Below are 13,637 nucleotides of genomic sequence, written 5' to 3'. Positions count from 1 at the left end.
ACTTGCTTCTCCTTTACTTTCTGCTGTAATTGTAAATTTCCTGAGGCCTCCCTAGCCACGTGGAACTGGAAGTCAATTAAACCTCTTTCAAGCCAGACACGGTAGCTCATGCCTGTAATTCCAGCACTTTGGGAGGCCAATGCGAGTGGACCATGTGAGGCCAGGAGTTTGAGACCAGACTGGCCAACATGGCAAAACCCCATTTCTACTAAAAATACAAAAATTAGCCGGGCATGGTGGTACATGCCTGTAGTCCCAGGTACTTGGGAGGCTGAGGCACGAGAATTGCTTAAACCCAGGAGGTGGAGGTTATAGTAATCCAACACTGTGTCACTGCATTCCAGCCTGGGCGACAGAGCGAGACTCTCTCAAAAAACAAAACCAACCAAACAAACAAAAACACTCCCCTTTCCTTTATAAATTACCCAGTCTCACGGGTTTTTTGTTTGTTGTTTGTTTGAGAGAGGGTCTTGCTGTCACCTAGGCTGGAGTGCAGTGGCGTGATCTTGGCTCACCGGAACCTCAGCCTCTAGGGTTCAAGAGATTCTCCTGCGTCAGCCTCCTGAGTAGCTGGGATTACAGGCATGTGCCACCACGCCAGACTAATTTTTGTATTTTTAGTAGAGACGGGGTTTCACCATGTTGGCCAGGCTGGTCTCGAACTCCTGACCTCAAGTGATCCGCCCACCATGGTCTCCCAAAGTGCTGGGATTACAGGCGTGAGTCACCGCAGCTGGCCCAATATCAGGTATTCTTTATAACAGTGTGGAAATTGACTAATATACTCTCCCTCTTGGTCAGGGACACTAGCTGTAGGTTTAGTCTCTTTACATAATCCCGTATTTCTCAGAGGTTTTGTTCATTCTTTTTTATTCTTTTTTCTTTATTTCTGTCTAAGTTGGCTGAAGAACTGGTCTTCGAGCTCTGAGATTCTTTCCTCAGCTTGGTCGATTCTGTCATTAATATTTCCAATTACGAAATTTTTCTTGTAGTGAGGTTTTCAGCTCTATCAGATCAGTTTGGTTCTTTCTTAAAACAGCTATTTTATCTTTAATCTCTAATATCATTTTACTGGATTCCTAACATTCCTTGGATTGGGTTTCAACTTTCTCCTGAATCTTAATGATCTTTGTTGCCATCAAGATTCTGAATTCTTAGTCTGTCACGTGAATCATTTCAGGCTGGTTACGAACCATGGCTGGGGAGTTAGTGCAGTGGTTTGGATGTAAGAAAACACTCTGTTTTTTTGAGTTTCCAGAGCTCTTACACTGGTTCTTTTGTATCTGATGTTCCTTTAATATTCAAAGGTGCTGTCCTTTCAGTGAAGCTTTTTGCTTTTATATTCTTTGATGCCCTTGAGGGTTTTGCCTGTGGTATAAGTTGGGTTCAGCTGAAAAATATGACATAATTCACAAATTTGTGTGTCATCCTTGTGCAGAGGCTATGATAACCTTCTCGGTATTGTTCTGATTTTAGTATATGTGCTGCCAAAGTGAGCACCACATACAAGTTTTGATTTCTTTCCAGAATGCTAATGAAAAGGGAGCACAAGGAACACTCCTCCCCAAGTCATGTCAACAAATTTTGTACTGTCCGTCCCAGATTACGGCAACAAATCTGGGACGGACGGTACAAAATGAACTATCCCAGGTCACGTGAGTAAACTGGATGTTATCACAGCACTGGTCATTTTTCATTGCTTTTCCAAAACTTGAGGTGACCCCACTGTCACAAGTCTGCTGAGATGCCCCAAAATACCTCCAACCTCCAAAGTTTGAGTCCACTTTGGGAAAACTGGAAATCTTTAAAAGGCAGCAGGATGTATTGAAACAGAAGCTTGGAAGAGAGAGCTGGGCTAAGGATAGACCTTTGTGATTCACAGGTACATATAGTAATCATTTGGGTCTCTTGTTTATTTTTTACTTATTATTTATTTTGAGACGGAGTCTTACTCTGTTGCCCAGGCTGGAGTGCAATGGTGCAATTTCAGCTCACTGCAACCTCCGCCTCCCAGGTTCACGTGATTCTCCTGCCTCAGCCTCCTGAGTAGCTGGGATTACGGGCGCTCACCACCACGCCTGGCTAATTTTTACATTTTTAGTAGAGATGGGATTTCGCCATGTTGGCCAGCCTGATCTCAAACTCCTGACCTCAAGTGATCCACCCGCCTCGGCCTCCCAAAGTGCTGGGATTACAGGCGTGACGCACTGCGCCCAGCCTGTTTATTTGTTTTTAACTACAATCATCTTTTCCCCTAGTAAAGGATACTCTGATTTCCTCTGGGAAATTTTCTTCCCCACTACATAAAGTCTTATGGGATACTTAATCAGGCCACTGGGAGACTTCCTCCTTAAATGTGAATCTTAAGGATTACAAAAAGCTAAACATAGCAGGAGTACATTCATTCTAGCAGCAGGGCATTGCCCAGATAGTTCTTTCAAAGAGACTGTTAACAAAGCTTTTGCTTTCTACCCTCAAGGTACCTTGATTTCATCCCGTTTCCAAGCATGGTTCTATGATATCCAAATAGCATTCCAATAAATTCATATTTGCTTAGTCAGAGTTGATTTCTATTGCGTGAAATCAGAGAATTGCAATTGATTTCAAACATGTAATTCACATATATGTGTATATGTTATACAGACAAAGACACAGATAAACCTTCCCAGGAAATGTGTACAGAATAAAAAAAGGGAAAGAGCCAAGGCTAGAATCCTGGGGGATACTAACATTTAAGAGGCAATTAAAGAAAGAAATCTGAGAAAAAGGCTGAGGAGTAACCAGAGGGGTAGAGAAAGAACACTGTGAAAGGTGCCATGGAATGTTTAAGGTAGTGGGAATGAGTGGTCAGCAAGTGTCAAAAGCCACAAAGAAATGTACGGAATGGTGGTCGGGTGCAGTGGCTCATGCCTGTAACCCCAGCACTTTGGGAGGCTGAGGCGGGTGGATCACGAGGTCAGGAGATCGAGACCATCCTGGCTAACATGGTGAAACTCCATCTCTACAAAAATACAAAAAAAAAAATTAGGGAATGGTAGCGGGCGCCTGTGGTTCCAGCTACTTGGGAGGCTGAGGCAGAAGAATGGCGTGAACCCGAGAGGCAGAACCTGCAGTGAGCCAAGATCTGCACTCCAGTCTGGGCGACAGAGCAAGACTCCATCTCAAAAAACAAAAAACAAAAAAAACCCAAAGAAATGTAGGGAATCATACAAAGCAAGTTGACGAAGCTAGAATGCATGTGCAAGACATAGTGAGACCTCCCTGATTGAAATAAGAGTTTTCTTATGGACCAAAGGAAACAGGACGGTTACAGTCAAATAATGCAGAACTCTGACCAGCAGGCAGAGGAATTTTAGACAGCAAAGGGAGGAAATGAGCTTTTAAAAAAATGCCTATACTGGACTTAATGAGTACTATGTGTAAAGTACTCTGCTAAGAAATTGTGTCACTTAATTTTTATAGTAATTCCATGATGTAGATATCCAGTGTCTGACACACTCTAGGTATTCAACAAATCTTTGTTGAATAAATAAATTCTAACGTCACCTTCTCTTTAGATGTGCAAAAATTTCTTCCAGGATCTTCATTCTTTACCTGTGCTAACTTTATTTCATATTTTTAAAAACAGAAATAGGTCAGGAGCAGTGGCTCACACCTGTAATCCCAGCACTTTCGGAGGATGAGGTGGGCGGATCACGAGGTCAGGAGATCAAGGCCATCCTGGCTAACACGGTGAAACACTGTCTCTACTAAAAATACAAAAAAGTTAGCCAGGCGTGGTGGTGGGCACCTGTAGTCCCAGCTACTCAGGAGGCTGAGGCAGGAGAATGCCGTGAACCCGGGAGGCAGAGCTTGTAGTGAGCTGAGATCGCACCACTGCACTCCAGCCTGGGTGACAGAGACTCTGTCTCAAAAATAAATAAATAAAATAAAATAAAATAAATAAATAAATAAAAGGAGAAATAAACAATTCTGAATGGTGAGAATTTCTCATAGTATGGTGGTGGATATTTGTTCATTTTTTACCTCTGGGGATCTTCTATCTGGGCAAGTCCCTCTTACACTAGTGTTGTCAAACTGAACTTTCTGCAATGATGAAAATATTCTATATTTATATTGTCTAATACAGTAGCTACTGACCACATATGGATACCAAACACTTTAAATATGGCTGGTGAGACTGAAGCATTGAATTTTTAACTTTATTTAATTAAAAAAATTTTTTTTTTAATAAAGACAGGGTCTTGCTCTGTTGACCATGCTGGAGTGCAGTGGTGCAATCAAGTCTCACTGTAGCCTCAAACTCCTGGGCTCATGCAATCCTCCTGCCTCAGCTTCCCAAGTAGCTGGGACCAAAGGCATGTGTCACCATGACCAGCTACCTTTTTTCATTTTTTTGTACAGATGGGGTTTTACTACACTACCCAACTGGTCTCTAATTCCTGGCTTCAAATGATGTTCCTGCCTTAGCCTCCTAAAGTGTTGGGATTACAGGTGTGAATCACTGTGACTGGCCCTAATTTAAATTTTAATAGCCATATGTTGCTACTGGCTATTATGTTGAACAGTGCATCTCAAGACTGTAATGTGGATTATTCAATGAAAACATCTCTTGGTAGCTTTTCTACCCTTCCTGTTTTAGCTTCCATGGATGAAACTCCATAAAGTTTAAGTTAACGGGGACAGGGTCAGGGGCGTGGTGGCAGGCGCCTGTAGTCCCAGCTACTCGGGAGGCTGAGGCAGGAGAATGGCATGAACCCAGGAGGCGGAGCTTGCAGTGAGCCGAGATCGAGCCACTGCACTCCAGCCTGGGCGACAGAGCGAGACGCCATCTCAAAAAAAAAAAAAAAAAAAAAAGATAGAAAAGACATCAGGTATAACAGGTTGTCAATGAAGGTATTTGTTGTCTGTAAAATTTATAATTCTATTTGATAGTCTTTATTTCACATATCTGTAATTCATAAACAAAAATATTATTAGCTCCTTGAAGTCAAGAACCTAAATACACCTCCATACTGTTTTCTAAATTTCTAATGTGATATGTTCTTTCATATTTGAAAATGCTTGCATAATAACATTTAATTTATATGTAATGTGCTACAGTTTTCCTTTGATTCACAGTGGTTTTCAGAGTAATAACTTCATCAGCTAAAAAAGTTAATTCCTACTTTGTCTTCTTATAATAATTTTGAATGAATGTTTTCCTGTCATTTTTTGATTTCTTTTGACAATAAGAAATTCACATCCATCATACGTACTAGCTCCCCTCACCAGTTACATGTGTATGTACTTGCTCAGAGAGTAGTTTCCATTCTAGTTTCAACAGCCAATGTGTTTCATATATTATAATTCTACAAAATTATGCGCTTGTTCCACGAATAAAAATAATTAAAAGCAAAAGTCTGAAGTAATAAAGTACTTGTATAATGTGGAAGGCAAATAAAGAATTTAGATTCAGAGGGAGAAGTTGCTAATAGGAGAGTTGAAAGTATTTAGCATTTATTATTATTAGTGTCTATTCATTATAGGAATGAAGTATGGGAAGAGGTAAAAGCAAAACGTACATATTTGAGTATCATCTCTATAGAGATAAAAAGTGAAGCAACGAGAATACGTGATATTTCTGGGGCTGTAAAAGAAGTGAATTTTAAGACTATTCTTACATTAGCAGTAGGTAGAGGGAATTATGGTTAATACAAAAACAGGAGGAAGTGGGGTAATACCACAAAACATATAAAGGAATTAGAAAATAAAGAGACCTATGCAAGTCTGAGTAGTTAAGAAGATTTCATCAGAGAGGAGAGCCTTTAGAAAAGATAAGGAAAGGATAATTTGTTTTATATATCCTTACATAAATAAATATACATAATTAGGCATAGAGATAGAAAGTATACATTGTGAGGGATGAGTATATACATACATACATATGTCTTTAAACATTCATGTAGGAGAGAAAGCATTTAAAGTAATGAGGATGCTTGGAAACAAGACATTTATATTAAGAATGCAGGAAGTAAAGATTAGATAGAAAATGCAGGGGTGAAAATTACATAGTAATTACAAAGTCATTCAAATTTAAAAGTTCTTCACATTACAAAGTTTGACAGTTAAAATAGTAATTCTCTTAGAATGTTTATATAAATAATTTAAATATTTTTATTCAGAAAACTGCAGAAAATCACGTACTGCAATAAACTGTGGGATCTTTCACTCAAAAGTAAAATTCTATGGTATACATATAGATAACACTAGCTAGCCAAGTAAATCTAATATTAATATTTTATTTTCCCAGTTAGGCCTGACCACCACAGAAATAAAAGGCAAAGCTATACACAATAAGCTTCAAGTTTTCCATCTCACTGCTCAGAATGCCTTCATGAAAATTTCTTATGTTCATTATTCACTTTTGATTCTGAAACAGTAACAACTGTCAAATGGTTATCATGATAAAATTGTAAGAAGTTCTTTGTTTTATAATTTATTAACTGGATATAAGGCATTAAAAAAAAAAAAAAAGAAAAAACCAAATTGGCTACAACAAAGATTTTAATCATTTTCTAAGTCAATGACGACACCTACCTCCAAAAGAAGAGGTCCCAAGGATTCCTTTTCTATCACTCCTTGACTACTTGATGAGATGTCTGATTTCTGTACATCGTCATCAGTTGTTGATTTCTCTATAATAAAGAAACTTAAAAAAATCACATATCTGAAAAGAGCTCGTTTTCATAAAGTCAAGTTTATGAAGACACAGATTCACCAACTGTCAAATTCAAATAACATTTAGTCAAGTATCTAGGCACTTTCACACTAATCTTAATTATACTTATTTTATGGATTATAAAATGGAACATCACAAAGGTTAAGTAATGTGCCTGAAAACGTAACTAATACATGGTAGCATGAAGATTTGAATACTACATCCAGTGTTTCAACAATGAGAATATGGTATTATATTATTAAGCATAAAAATTCATATTTTCACTTTAAAACAGGAAGTATTTTGGGTTGGGTGCAGTGCCCCAAGCCTGTAATCTCAGTGCTTTGGGAGGCAGAGGTGGGAGGACTGCATGAGGCCAGGAGTTTGAGAACAGCCTGGGCAACATAGTGAGACTCTTATCTTTACAAAAAATTTTAAAACTTAGCTAGGTGTGGTGGTGCATGCTTGTAATCCTACCTACTCCGGAGGGTGAGGTAGGAGGGTTGCTTGAGCCCAAGTGTTTGAGGCAGCAGTGCGCTATAATTGTGCCACTGCACTCCAGCCTGGGTGTCAGGATGAGACCATGTCTCAAAAAAAAGGAGGATTTCAAGTATTCCAAAAAATACAGAAAATTATACAGCACATATTAATATAGCCACCATTCGGTTTTCACAGATGTTAACATCATTTGCTCCGTATTTTTCCTTTTTAAATAAATACATGTTGCAAATACAGTGAAAGGCCTGCCCTCCCTCCTCTGTGCCTTTTTTCAGAAGCAACCATTATTCTGAGATTGCCATAATCATTCTAAGCATGTTTTTATACTTTCACTCCATATGTATGATTTCATAAAAATATATTATTGTTTTATATATATAAACATACATATAAACAATATATTATTGTTTCATGTTTTAAAGTTTACATAAATGTGTAGTTATATATACCATTAGTCCTCCCCATCCATGGATTCTACTGACCATAGATCAAAAATATTTGAGAAAAAATTGTGTCTGTGCTGAATACATATAGATTTTTTTTCATCTTTTCATCATTATTCCTTAAACAATACAGTACAACTATTTACATAGCCTTTACATTGTCGTAGGTATCATAATAGGTAATCTAGAGATTATTTAAAAGTACATGGGCCAGGCGAGGTGGCTCACGTCTGTAATCCCAGCACTTTGGGAGGCTAAGGCAGGCAGATCTTTTGAGATCAGGAGTTGGAGACCAGCCTGGCCAACATGGTGAAATCCTCCCTCTAACAAAAATATAAAAATTAGCTGGGTGTGGTGGCACATGTCTGTAATCTCAGCTACTCAGGAGGCTGAGGTACAATAATTGCTTGGACCTAGGAGGCAGAGGTTGCAGTGAGCCGAGATCCCGCAACTGCACTCCAGCCTGGGCGACAAAGTGAAAGTTTGTCTCAAAAAAAAAAAAAAAAAAAAAAAAAAGTACATGGGAGGATCAATTATATGCAAAAATTATTACATTTTATCTTATTTTTAAATTTTGTTTGTTTTATTTTAAGAGACAGGGATTTTGCTATGTTGCCCAGGCTAGCCCTAAACTCCTAAGCTCAAGCAATCCTCTAGCCTCAGACTTCCAGGTAGCTGGGATTACAGACATGCCCCATTGCCCCTGGCTAGTACACCATTTTATATCAGGGACTTGAGCATACTCAGATTTTAGTATCAGTGGGAGGTCATGAAAGCAACCCCCCACACATACCAAGGGACAACTGTACAAACTTTTTCAACTTACTTTTTCCACTCAGTATTATGTTTGAGATTTAACCACATTGATACATGTAGGTCTGATTCATTCATTTTAACTGCTGTTAAGAGTATTACATTATATAAATAATCCATAGTAGATTTCTATTTCCCTACTGGTAGGTCTTTTGATAACTACAGTCCTATAATAAACTATTTTTGATATTTCCTGTTTTGTACATGTGTCAGTTTTTTCAGGATAAATACTAGAAGTGAAATTGCAGGATCATAAGGTCTGTATAACTTATGTTACTAGGTATTGACAAACTGCTCTCCAAAGAGGTTGTAACATTGGTTTGGCTCTTCTGCATCCTTGCTGAAAACAATATTATAGTTTTTAATTTTTGCAAACCTATGGTATGTTATCTCACATCATACTTATAATAACGGCTTTCTTGAGCTATAATTTACACAACATACAATTAACTCATTTAAGGCACACAATTCAATGATTTTTAGTATATTCACAGAGTTGTGCAACTACCATCACAATTTTAGAATATTCTCATCACCTCCCAAAAATCTCCATTCCCATTACCAGTCACTCCCCATTTTTCCAATACCCCTAAGCCTGAGATATCTACCAATTTATTTTTTGTCTCAATGAATTTGCCTTCTTTGGACATTTCCTATAAATGGAATCATACAACATGTGGTCATATGTGACTGGGCTGCTTCTTTCGCTTAGCATGTTTTCAGAGTTCAACCATGTTGAATTATTTATCAGTACTTTATTCCTTTTTATTGCCTAATGATAGTCCTTCATAGGGGTATATGTCCTTTTATAGGACATATGGGTAGTTTCTACTTTCACCCATATGATGGACATATGGGTAGTTTCTACTTTTTAGCAATTTGTGATAATGTTGTTGTGAACATTCATGTACAAATTTTTGTATGGACATGTGTTCATTTCTCTTGGGGATACACCTAGAAGTGGAATTATTGGGTCATATGATGGCTAACTCTATGTTCAACCCTAAACTCTCCTCCAGTTGAGAAACTGTTGGACTGTTTTCCAATGTGGCTCTATCATTTTTCCATTCTCATTAGAAGTATGTGAGGCTTTCAATTTCTCACCCACACTTGTTACTACCATTTTTTGTTTTTTTCCTAAGACACTCCTCACTCTGTTGCCCAGGATGGAGTGCAGCGGCACAATCATAGCTCACTGCAACCTCAAACTCCTGGGCTCAAGCAATCCTCCCACCTCGGCCTCCCAAATAGTTGGGACTACAGGGATGCACCACGGTGCCTGGGTAATTTTTAATTTTTTTGTAGAGACAGGGTCTCGCTATGTTGCCCAGACTGGTCTCAAACTCCTGGGCTCAAGCGATCTTCTCACCTTGGCCTCCCAAAGTGCCGGGATTATAGGCGTGAGCCACAGCACCCAGCCTTATCTGTCTTTTTGATTACAGCCATCTGAGTGTGAAATGGTATGTGACTGTGATTCTAGTTTGCATTCCCCTAATGGCTAATGATATTGGGCATCTTTTTCACGTGCTTGTTGGCCATTTGTACATTTTCTTTGGAGAAATGTCTATTCAGGGTCTTTGTTTATTTTTAAATTATGTTATCTTTTTATTATTATGGTGCAGGAGTTTCTCATTTTAAGATACATTTCCTTCATCATTTCATGTGTTTTATTACATGAGGGTAAGAAAGGCTTTTGTTTGTAAACAAGTTCTAAAAAACAAACTATGAAGTTCAAGCAGATTAAATAATTTTGTGTGAAGTTCAAAACATCTAACATTTTAGGGAAAACCTAAGGTAGGAACGGCTCGTGACTAGTTTCTGGTCTAAGGGAACGTGAACATTAGTGACATGCAATTTCTGGGTCTTATCTGTAATGGAAAAGAAGCATGCCTTCTTGTTTTTTTCTTTCTCCTTCTTGTTAGCTGGGACATGGACAAGGGGGCCATGTCTAACCACATGGATAATGGCAATACCCTAGGAATGGCAGAGCAAAACAGATGGAAGGAGTCAATCCCTGACACCTTCCTAGACCATCTTTTTAAAACCATTGTATTTTGGGTGTGTTGTTATACTAGCCTAGCCTATATCCTAATACGCTTCATACTTCTTAGTAACATGCTAATTTGCTACAACCTGATTTTGTCCACGTTAGACAGAATCTATTGACATGCTATCATGAAAGGTAAAGAATTTAAGTTATTTACACCAACCTGCTACACAAAGTACCCCTCCTCTCTTACTTTCAGTATAGTTTTAACAATTTTTTGAGTAACCAATATTTAATATATATGTTACTATGGTCATATAAACATACTTTATAAGGGAGCCAAGGTGTGTGTTATAATTTACACTTCTTTTCTTATATTGTTTCAGATGTTCTGTATAGTTTAATTCAACCCTAAGCTCCCCTCCAAAGCTGAAAAATTCACCTCGATTCAGTCAGTTAGCAGATACTCTTATGCGTTCCTTTTTTCCTATGGAAATGTTCCCTAGAGTCCTCTATCCACCTGCTGCAACTAGGACTGGCTATTTTCTAGGTTGCTGCGCAACTGTAATCCTGGGTCTCCTTTTACCTTTCTTTGTGTTAAGATTCCATGGTTTCCCTGGGTTAAGATCCTATGCCCTTCTTTCTAGCATTACTATCTTGGATTGGATAGAGATTTCTGAAACAGGTATAACTGGAGGTAATACCTTTGAGACTCTGAAAGTCTGAACATGTCTATTTGGCACTCATAACTTCAACTGGATGAACACAGAATTCTGGGTCTAGAATTTTAGTTTTCAATGTTGTTATTTAGAAATCTGAACCTATTCTGAAAGCAATCTAGTATGTGTGAGACCTGTTTTTTCTTCTCTCTTGTTTTTCTCCCTGGTGTTCTGAAATGTTACTAAATTGTGCATTGGTATAAGTTACTTTATCTTTCTTTTTCAACAACTGTGCTGGGCACTACATGAGGGCTTTCAATCTGGAAACTAATATTCTTCTAGTTCTGAGAACATTATTTTTGCATTATTTCTCTTATCATTTCTTCCCTTCTATTTGTTCTATTCTCTTTTTTTTCTGGGATTAATCATATGTTAGACTTCCTGAACTAATCCTATAAGTTTCTTATTTTTTCTCTCATTTTCCATTGCTTATTATTTAAGAGATTTCTTCAATTCTCATCCCTTCATCCATTCATTCCACAAACATGCATTGAAAGCCTACTATGTACCCAAGTGCTGTTCTAGGTACTGAGGATATAGTCGTGAACAAACAAAAATCCTTGCCCTCATGGAACTCTAGTGGGGGCAGGCAAATAATATATAAAATATGTCATATGTCAGATGTAAACAGTACTGTGGGGAAAATAAAGAAGGTGTAAAAAGATGCATAGATTTTGTTTTCTAGTTTTTAAAATATTTCAAATAGTTTAGTTAGGAACAACTTTACTCAGAAGACATTTGAGCAAAGACATGAAAAGGGTGAATAAAGCATGTAGATATCTAGAGACAGAGCATTCCAGACAGAGGGAACAGCAAGCGTAAATAGCGGGGGCAGGGTGTGCCTGCAACTGGTCAGGGCACAGAGTGTGAGGAGGCAAAGAGTAGAAACAGGTAAAATTTTTATCAGCTATCCTGTTTTTAAGTTCCAAAAGCTATTTCTTCTTTTGAATATTTCATTTTATAGGACTTATTCTCATTTTTTGATGAAATATCTTCCCTCATGTCTCCGAGGGACTGGTATCTTTTTAAGTTTTCTTCAGCTCCCTGCATTGTTTCGGCTTCCTCTGAGTTTCCTTTTTTCTGTTTATTTGCTTGGTTTGCTCTCTTTTATATTACAGGCTTTCCTCCAATATCTGGCTTTTTGTTCACATTAAACAGAACATGCAGTTATGTGAGGAGTGGGGGCAAGATAAGGAATGAATTTTTTCATTTGAGGATCATCCCCACGTGACTTCACCTTCCGACTGCTCAGTTTACCCAGAGGAATCCTGCCAACCCCAATTTAGGAAGCAGGAGCCAGGCTGTTAGTGTTAGCCAGGCGTCTTGCCAGTGCTCCCCTCTGCAGTTTTACAGTATGGTTTCTCCCGTTGCTAAATCAGTTGTCACTAGACTATCCATTTTCCAGTTTCTAAAATCTTAAAATTATAAAACTTTAATGTTAATAATCTGAAGTTCTTTGGGGTCAGTCCTTCTGTTTATTATTTGTGTTGTTACTCTAGATTATTTCCTCATATGTTAAGTAACTTTGCAGTGTAAAATCACCCTCAGAAGCACTTGTTCTGTGGCACTCCCATGGGGCCAGCTTGTGGGATTGTTTCTTCAAAGTGCTTTGCCTTTCTTTCTGGTAGGCAACCAAGGAGGTTTGATGGTATGGGGTTCCTAGTAAATACAGGTAGTAAAAATATGAACCTTAAAAATACACCAGCCGGGCCAACATGGTGAAACCCCGTCTCTACTAAAAATACAAAAATTAGCTGGGCATAGGGGCACGCACTTGTAATCCTAGCTGCTCGGGAGGCTGGGGCAGGAGAACTGCTTGAACCCGGGAGGCAGAGGTTGCAGTGAGCCGAGATCACACCACTGCTCTCCAGCCTGGGTGACAGAGTGAGGCTCCATCTCAAAATAAATTAAAAAAAATAAAATTAAATTAAAAAAATAAAATAAAATAAAAAATTTTTAAAAATCAGGGTTTTTGGAGAGAAGAGCCCAAGTAGAGACAAACTTCCTCATAAAGCTGGAGAGATTTTTCCCTTCATGGAGCTACTGTCCTAAAGAACTCTATGCCAGGGCCTCAGGTCCAACTCTACAACTTGTGTCTTCTGACTCAATCTCTTATGATACTGAGTCCCATAATCTAAAGCAACCAGCTTTTGAGTTAACTTAATAAGACACTTTGTTATAACAAGAAGATTCTCAGGTTCTCTTTCTAAAATAAACAGCATTTTAACAAAGACATTTATTTATATATAATGTTCAATGTAATTTCTTAATAAAAAAGTAGGCTGGGCACGGTGGTGCACGCCTGTAATCCCAGCACTTTGGGAGGCCGAGGCGGGTGGATCACGAGGTCAGGAGATCGAGACCATCCTGGCCAACACAGTGAAACCCCATCTCTACTAAAAAAATACAAAAAAATTAGCCAGGTGTAGTGGCGGGCGCCTGTAGTCCCAGCTACTTGGGAAGCTTAGGTAGGAAAA

The 13,637-nt window shown here is 38.4% G+C and overlaps 1 protein-coding gene and 1 non-coding gene across 5 annotated transcripts in view; both read right to left on the bottom strand.

The window, feature by feature from the left end:
• The window catches only part of LOC105479814 (nuclear receptor coactivator 1), a 161,876-nt gene that overhangs the window by 94,033 nt on the left and 54,206 nt on the right, over positions 1 to 13,637 (bottom strand). For all 4 annotated transcript variants that reach the window (XM_071076293.1, XM_071076294.1, XM_071076296.1 and 1 more), the window contains exon 5: positions 6,580 to 6,677. In XM_071076293.1, coding sequence (XP_070932394.1) covers positions 6,580 to 6,677 — 98 coding nt within the window. The remainder of the gene's footprint in view (positions 1 to 6,579; positions 6,678 to 13,637) is intronic.
• LOC112426359 (U6 spliceosomal RNA) lies at positions 1,394 to 1,500 on the bottom strand. The gene has a single exon (XR_003017647.1). It is a non-coding gene; the product is annotated as a U6 spliceosomal RNA (small nuclear RNA).

Source organism: Macaca nemestrina, chromosome 13, assembly GCF_043159975.1.
Source record: "Macaca nemestrina isolate mMacNem1 chromosome 13, mMacNem.hap1, whole genome shotgun sequence".
Taxonomy (NCBI): domain Eukaryota; kingdom Metazoa; phylum Chordata; class Mammalia; order Primates; family Cercopithecidae; genus Macaca; species Macaca nemestrina.
The sequence above is the reverse complement of the archived record's forward strand: the minus strand, read 5'-3'. Positions and strand labels throughout refer to the sequence as shown.